General features: G+C 54.3%; 1 protein-coding gene across 1 annotated transcript; it reads right to left on the bottom strand.

The window, feature by feature from the left end:
* Positions 1 to 205: 205 nt before the first annotated feature.
* Positions 206 to 7706, bottom strand: LOC119954809 (ras-related protein Rab-35-like; the record flags this gene model as incomplete). Its single annotated transcript, XM_038780351.1, has 5 exons — positions 206 to 1412; positions 2266 to 2390; positions 3796 to 3920; positions 6300 to 6423; positions 7634 to 7706. Coding segments are annotated over 5 exons (579 nt in total), but the record flags the coding sequence as incomplete, so codon positions are not given.
* Between the last annotated feature and the right edge of the window lie 34 nt (positions 7707 to 7740).

The raw sequence follows: 7740 nt of genomic DNA, 5'->3' as shown, positions 1-7740 counted from the left end.
AGGGGTGTGGGGTATATCAGTGTTACAGTGAGGGGTGTGGGGTATATCAGTGTTACAGTGAGGGGTGTGGGGTATATCAGTGTTACAGTGAGGGGTGTGGGGTATATCAGTGTTACAGTGAGGGGTGTGGGGTATATCAGAGTGTTACAGTGAGGGGTGTGGGGTACATCAGTGTTACAGTGAGGGGTGTGGGGTATATCAGTGTTACAGTGAGGGATGTGGGGTATATCAGAATGTTACAGTGAGGGGTGTGGGGTATATCAGTGTTACAGTGAGGGGTGTGGGGTATATCAGTGTTACAGTGAGGGGTGTGGGGTATATCAGTGTATTATGATGAAGGGTATCTCCGAGAGCATTAGTGAGGGTCGTGTTCGTAGTCAGTGTTTTTCTTGTAGTGTATGTTTCCCTTATACCAACAGACTGGTGGGGTAACATTGGCTGGGTCCACCCTGTGATTTCTCCCGCCCGCCAAACATCGCCCAGCCCCCAACAAATGGCAATTAAACAGTACGGAATCAAAGGGGGCGTGGTGCCCAGAATGGATCACCCCACCCCAGGCATGAGTAAATATCCCAATTCCCGCCACGCAAACACCCCACGGGTGCCGAAACGTTCTGGTGCAGGTTCCACCACACTCTCCCTCGCTCGCCAGGCTGTTCGACAATGGGGCGCATCGTCCGACTCCCGCCGCCCGATGACAATCGGAGAGGACGGGAATCGGGGCCGTGTTTCTCCCCAGCCCTGGACGGTCAGACCGGGGATGATATACTAACCCCCACCCACTCCTCTCCACCCCACCCCGTTGCTCCCAACAGTCAGAAGGCACTGGTTGGAGTTCCCCTCTCTGTGTGTCGGAAGGACCCCAGGGGGAACCCAGGAGCAGAGAGAGAGAGAGAGAGAGAGAGAGAGTGTGTCTGGAGGCCTGACGGGCAGTCAGGTGGGGGAGGAAATCCAGTGAAAACCAGTAAGAAGTAAGCGGGCACCAGGGACCCGAGGAACATAGAATCGCTTGGCGCTAGGACCCAGAGGAATTAATTATATACACAGGCTGAGCAATAGGACCTGGGGGAACCCATTTATGTACACAGGCCGGACACTAGGACCTCAGGGTACTCCGGGAATGTGCAGCCTCTCCAGTTGCGTCTCTCTACCCAACCCGGTAGACGGGGGAGGGTGGGGTGGGAGGAAGGACAGGCAGTAACACCCTTCCCGCCCTCGGGCTCCCCTCCCAGTCCTATCCCGGCCGGACCCGTCCCCCACCCCATCCGCCCCTCCCCAGATCAGCAACATTTCTTTACTCCGGGCTTCTTTTTTGGCTTGTTAATCTTCACCACCTCGTTCTGCTGCTGGTGCAGGCGGGCCAAGTTATCCTTCTTGCACTTCAGCACCATGTAGGTGACGGCGTTAAACATCTGGGACCCCGGTTGAGAGAGAGCGAGGGGGGGGGGGGGGGGGGCGCAGAGGAGGGAGGGAGGGATGCATGAGGGGGGGGGGGGGGAAAGAGAGAGAAAACGCACATTAATTGTGAAGAAATCACCTTGAAAAATTCCGCTCAATTCGCCTATCCACCAACTAATGACAGCCACTGTCAGCAACATCCAATAATAGGGGCTACTGGCTCAGAAAGGGGGGGGGGGGGTTGCAGTAGGCCATTTCAGACAAACCTGATTGCATTTTATCCACCCACTCCCGAACAGCTGACGCCAAGCGTCGCCGTTTCGATGTGCGGCAACTTCCAGAAGGCACTCGACAAAAGTGCCACACGAGAGACTTTGCCAGAGTGGCCGCTCACGGGATTAATGACACATCTGCGCCCGAGCAAAAGGAGCAGCCGGAGGATAGTTGAGAGCAGGGAGCTCGCCCTCCACACCCCACCCTGAGCTACCATCAGAGACTCCGAGCAGCCACCGTATCCCCTACCGTCACTGTGGAAACGGAGAGAACCAGGAAGGTGGGCAGAGTGACTTGCAGCCGGGGATCCATCTACCCCGATCATTACAATGTCTCAAAACAAAATAATTAGAAAGGCAGGCAGGTGGATCTGGCCACAGGCTCATTGACTGGGGGCGTTGGGGGTGGTGAGGGGGAGGGGGGGGGGAAAAGAATATGGAATCAAGGGACTGAATCCCTCCATGGCACCTGTGCCCAGAAGGTGAGGTTTCAGCACAATATTCAACCATGGGGGCGTCGCGGGGAATACAAACGAGCGATTCCCGGCACTCCAGACTGCCGAGGCATCAGCCTGGGCTCGGGCCTGTCTCTCACCTCCTCCACATTAGTGTTCTCTTTGGCGCTGGTCTCGAAGAGGCAGATGCCCATCTGCTCGCTGAACCTCTTTGCATCGGCAAACTCCACCTGCCTCCTGGAAGGGTCCTCGTTCTTGTTGCCCACTACAAAGGGGAGACAGAGAGAATCAGTCAGGGATTCGCCTGCAGTGGGACTGTGTACAGTGGGATTGTGTAGAGTGGGAGTGAACGGGAAGGGGTTTGGGTCCATTGGGATTGTGTACAGTGGGAGTGAACGGGAAGGGGTTTGGATCCATTGGGATTGTGTACAGTGGGAGTGAACGGGAAGGGGTTTGGGTCCATTGGGATTGTGTACAGTGGGAGTGAACGGGAAGGGGTTTGGGTCCATTGGGATTGTGTGCAGTGGGACTGAACGGGGAGGGGTTTGGGTCCATTGGGATTGTGTACAGTGGCAGTGAACGGGAAGGGGTTTGGGTCCATTGGGATTGTGTACAGTGGGAGTGAACGGGAAGGGGTTTGGGTCCATTGGGATTGTGTACAGTGGCAGTGAACGGGAAGGGGTTTGGATCCATTGGGATTGTGTACAGTGGGAGTGAACGGGAAAGGGTTTGGGTCCACTGGGATTGTGTACAGTGGGAGTGAACGTGAAGGGGTTTGGGTCCATTGGGATTGTGTACAGTGGGAGTGAACGGGAAGGGGTTTGGATCCATTGGGATTGTGTACAGTGGGAGTGAACGGGAAGGGGTTTGGATCCATTGGGATTGTGTGCAGTGGGACTGAATGGGGAGTGGTTTGGGTCCATTGGGATTGTGTACAGTGGCAGTGAACGGGAAGGGGTTTGGATCCATTGGGATTGTGTACAGTGGGAGTGAACGGGAAGGGGTTTGGGTCCACTGGGATTGTGTACAGTGGGAGTGAACGGGAAGGGGTTTGGGTCCATTGGGATTGTGTACAGTGGGAGTGAACGGGAAGGGGTTTGGATCCATTGGGATTGTGTACAGTGGGAGTGAACGGGAAGGGGTTTGGATCCATTGGGATTGTGTACAGTGGGAGTGAACGGGAAGGGGTTTGGGTCCATTGGGATTGGGTACAGTGGGAGTGAACGGGAAGGGGTTTGGGTCCATTGGAATTGTGTACAGTGGGAGTGAACGGGAAGGGGTTTGGGTCCATTGGGATTGTGTACAGTGGGAGTGAACGGGAAGGGGTTTGGGTCCATTGGGATTGTGTACAGTGGGAGTGAACGGGAAGGGGTTTGGGTCCATTGGGATTGTGTACAGCGGGAGTGAACGGGAAGGGGTTTGGAGTCATTGGGATTGTGTGCAGTGGGAGTGAACGGGAAGGGGTTTGGGTCCATTGGGATTGTGTACAGCGGGAGTGAACGGGAAGGGGTTTGGAGTCATTGGGGTTGTGCTGAATGTTAAGGAGGGGGAATGGTCCATTGGGATTGTGTCGGATGAAGAGTTAGAGGTTTGTGGGGGGGAGGGGGGAGGGGAGGGGGGGGGGGGGGGGGGAAGAGAGAGAGAAAGGGGTGGTGTTTGTGTGCCCTTACCTAGGATTTTGGTGACCGTGTCGCAATTCTGAGTGATCTCGTGCAACCATCTCTTCACATTAACAAAAGATTCTGGGTTGGTAACATCATAGACGATGATGACCCCGTGAGTGTTCCGGTAGTAACTGAGGGAGGGTGAAAATAAAGAGAGAGTGCGTTAGAGGCTGAAGCGATACCCGGACAGTGCCTTGCTAGCACACCACCCCTCACCGCCAGACTGCACACCGGTGACTTACTGCTTCCCCAACGGCTCAATCGCCAAACCCAAGCCCCGCAACAAAGCAAGTCCGGTGTGGAACAGCGGGGGAGGGCCAGCTCACCATTCTGCCCATCTAGTCACCAGTGGCTTGATCCTGTCCACAGCATGTATCCTGTCGATGATACTGTTCAGGCACCCGGGCGAAGGGCACAGTTAATTTAGTATTTAGAACATTTATAAATAAGGGGCAGGTAGAGCACTGCGAGTGGAGATGATACGAGACTCAACAATGGGGTACAGGCTGTTCTTAAAGCGAGGCTCGATGGATTCTGGTCACACAACCCACTTAGCCTCAATCCCCACAGCCCTCGATCCTTCCCCCTCGGGAGTGGAGGAGGTTACAGAGATAGGGAGGGTTGTAGGGGCTGGAGGAGGTTACCGAGGTACGGAGGGCTGGAGGTTACAGAGATAGGGAGAGCTGTGGGGACTGGAGGAGGTTACAGAGATAGGGAGGGTTGTAGGAGGTTACAGAGATAGGGAGGGCTGTAGGGGCTGGAGGCGGTTACAGAGATAGGGAGGGTTGTAGGAGCTGGAGGAGGTTACAGAGATAGGGAGGGCTGTCGGGGCTGGAAGAGGTTACAGAGATAGGGAGGGATGGAGGGGCTGTAGGAGGTTACAGAGATAGGGACGGTTGTAGGGGCTGGAGGAGGTTACAGAGATAGGGAGGGTTGTAGGAGGTTACAGAGATAGGGAGGGTTGTAGGGGCTGGAGGAGGTTACAGAGATAGGGAGGGGTGTAGGGGCTGGAGGAGGTTACAGAGATAGGGAGAGCTTATGGGGCTGGAGGAGGTCACAGAGATAGGGAGGGTTGCAGGAGGTTACAGAGATAGGGAGGGTTGTAAGGACTGGAGGAGGTTACAGAAATAGGGAGGGATGTAGGGGCTGCAGGAGGTTACAGAGATAGGGAGGGTTGTAAGGACTGGAGGAGGTTACAGAGATAGGGAGGGATGTAGGGGCTGCAGGAGGTTACAGCGATTGGGAGGGTTATAGGGGTTGGAGGAGGTTACAGAGATAGGGAGGGTTGTAGGGGGGGCTGGAGGAGGTTACAGAGATAGGGAGGGTTGTAGGGGCTGGAGGAGGTTACAGAGATAGGGAGGGTTGTGGGATGTTACAGACATAGGGAGGGTTGTAGGGACTGGAGGAGGTTACAGAGATTGGGAGGGTTGTAGGGGCTGGAGAAGGTTACAGTGATAGGGAGGGTTGTAGGAGGTTACAGAGATAGGGAGGGTTGTTGGGTTTGGAGGAGGTTACAGAGATAGGGAGGGTTGTAGGAGGTTACAGAGATAGGGAGAGTTGTAGGGGTTGGAGGAGGTTACAGAGATAGGGAGGGTTGTAAGGGTTGGAGGAGGTTACAGAGATAGGGAAGGTTGTAAGGGTTGGAGGAGGTTACAGAGACAGGGAGGTTTGTACGGGTTGGAGGAGGTTACAGTGATAGGGAAGGTTGTAAGGGTTGGAGGAGGTTACAGAGATAGGGAGGGTTGTAGGGGCTGGAGGAGGTTACAGAGATAGGGAGGGATGTAGGGGCTGGAGGAGGCTACAGAGATAGGGAGGGTTGTAGGGGACTGGAGGAGGTTACAGAGATAGGGAGGGTTGTTGGGGTTGGAGGAGGTTACAGAGATAGGTAGGGTTGGAGGAGGTTACAGAGATAGGGAGGGTTGTCGGGGCTGGAGGAGGTTACAGAGATAGGGAGGGTTGTAGGGGACTGGAGGAGGTTACAGAGATAGGGAGGGTTGTTGGGGTTGGAGGAGGTTACAGAGATAGGTAGGGTTGGAGGAGGTTACAGAGATAGGGAGGGTTGTCGGGGCTGGAGGAGGTTACAGAGATAGGGAGGGTAGTAGGGGCTGGAGGAGGTTACAGAGTTAGGGAGGGATGTAGGGGCTGGAGGAGGTTACAGAGATAGGTAGGGTTGGAGGAGGTTACAGAGATAGGGAGGGTTGTTGGGGTTGGAGGAGGTTACAGAGATAGGGAGGGTTGTTGGGGTTGGAGGAGGTTACAGAGATAGGGAGGGTTAGAGGAGGTTACAGAGATAGGGAGGGTTGTTGGGTTGGAGGAGGTTACAGAGATAGGTAGGGTTGGAGGAGGTTACAGAGATAGGGAGGGTTGTCGGGGCTGGAGGAGGTTACAGAGATAGGGAGGGTTGGATGAGCTAAGGTTAGATTTGATGATGCTGGAAACCATGCGGGGCCTGGAATCGGAATGTGCCGGAGCCGGGGAAGCAGTGAGGGAAAAGGTGGGATGGAACTCACGTTGAAGTGATTGTCCGGAATCGCTCCTGACCAGCCGTGTCCCAGATTTGCAGTTTCACCTTTTCCCCATTGACATCGACAGTGCGAATCTTAAAATCCACTCCAATTGTAGTGATGTAGCTGCCTGCGTCAAACAACAAAATCTGAGTTATTCACTGTCCGTTCCGGATGCCGGTGCAGTGGTTAGCACTGCTGCCTCCAAAGCCCCCGGTTCCACTGCAGACCGAGGTCACTGTCTGTGTGGAGTTTGCGTGTTCTCCCCGTGTCTGCAGATACACTGCCCTTTCCCCCTCTTGGACCGGGTGTCACAGTGTGTTAGATACACTGTCCTTTCCCCCTCTTGGACCGGGTGTCACAGTGTGTTAGATACACTGTCCTTTCCCCCTCTGGGACCGGGTGTCACAGTGTGTTAGATACATTGTCCTTTCCCCCTCTGGGACAGTGTCACAGTGTGTTAGATACACTGTCCTTTCCCCCTCTGGGACCGGGTGTCACAGTGTGTTAGATACACTGTCCTTTCCCCCTCTGGGACAGTGTCACAGTGCGTTAGATACACTGTCCTTTCCCCTTCTGGGACAGTGTCACAGTGTGTTAGATACACTGTCCTTTCCCCCTCTGGGACCGGGTGTCACAGTGTGTTAGATACACTGTCCTTTCCTCCTCTGGGACAGTGTCACAGTGTATTAGATACACTATCCTTTCCCCCTCTGGGACCAGGTGTCACAGTGTGTTAGATACACTGTCCTTTCCCCCTCTGGGACAGTGTCACAGTGTGTTAGATACACTGTCCTTTCCCCCTCTGGGACCGGGTGTCACAGTGTGTTAGATACACTGTCCTTTCCCCCTCTGGGACAGTGTCACAGTGTGTTAGATACACTGTCCTTTCCCCCTCTGGGACAGTGTCACAGTGTGTTAGATACACTGTCCTTTCCCCCTCTGGGACAGTGTCACAGTGTGTTAGATACACTGTCCTTTCCCCCTCTGGGACCGGGTGTCACAGTGTGTTAGATACACTGTCCTCTCCCCCTCTGGGACCGGGTGTCAGTGTGTTAGATACACTGTCCTTTCCTCCTCTGGGACAGTTTCACAGTGTGTTAGATACACTGTCCTTTCCCCCTCTGGGACAGTGTCACAGTGTGTTAGATACACTGTCCTTTCCCCCTCTGGGACAGTGTCACAATGTGTTAGATACTCTGTCCTTTCCCCCCAGGGTCCTTTCCCCCTCTGGGACTCGCTGTTAGATACATTGTCCTTTCCAACTCTGGGACAGTGTCACAATGTGTTAGATACTCTGTCCTTTCCCCCCAGGGTAGAATTGGGGATTCAATATTTACCTGAGAAAGTGTTATCAGCAAAGCGCAAGAGAAGACTGCTTTTCCCCACTCCTGTCGAAGAAATACAAGATAATTAATCAACTTCTCATTTATTGTTTGATGGGGAC

This window comes from Scyliorhinus canicula, chromosome 20 (genome assembly GCF_902713615.1).
Source record: "Scyliorhinus canicula chromosome 20, sScyCan1.1, whole genome shotgun sequence".
Lineage (NCBI taxonomy): Eukaryota > Metazoa > Chordata > Chondrichthyes > Carcharhiniformes > Scyliorhinidae > Scyliorhinus > Scyliorhinus canicula.
Note: the sequence above shows the minus strand (reverse complement) of the source record. Positions and strands in the feature narration are given on the sequence as shown.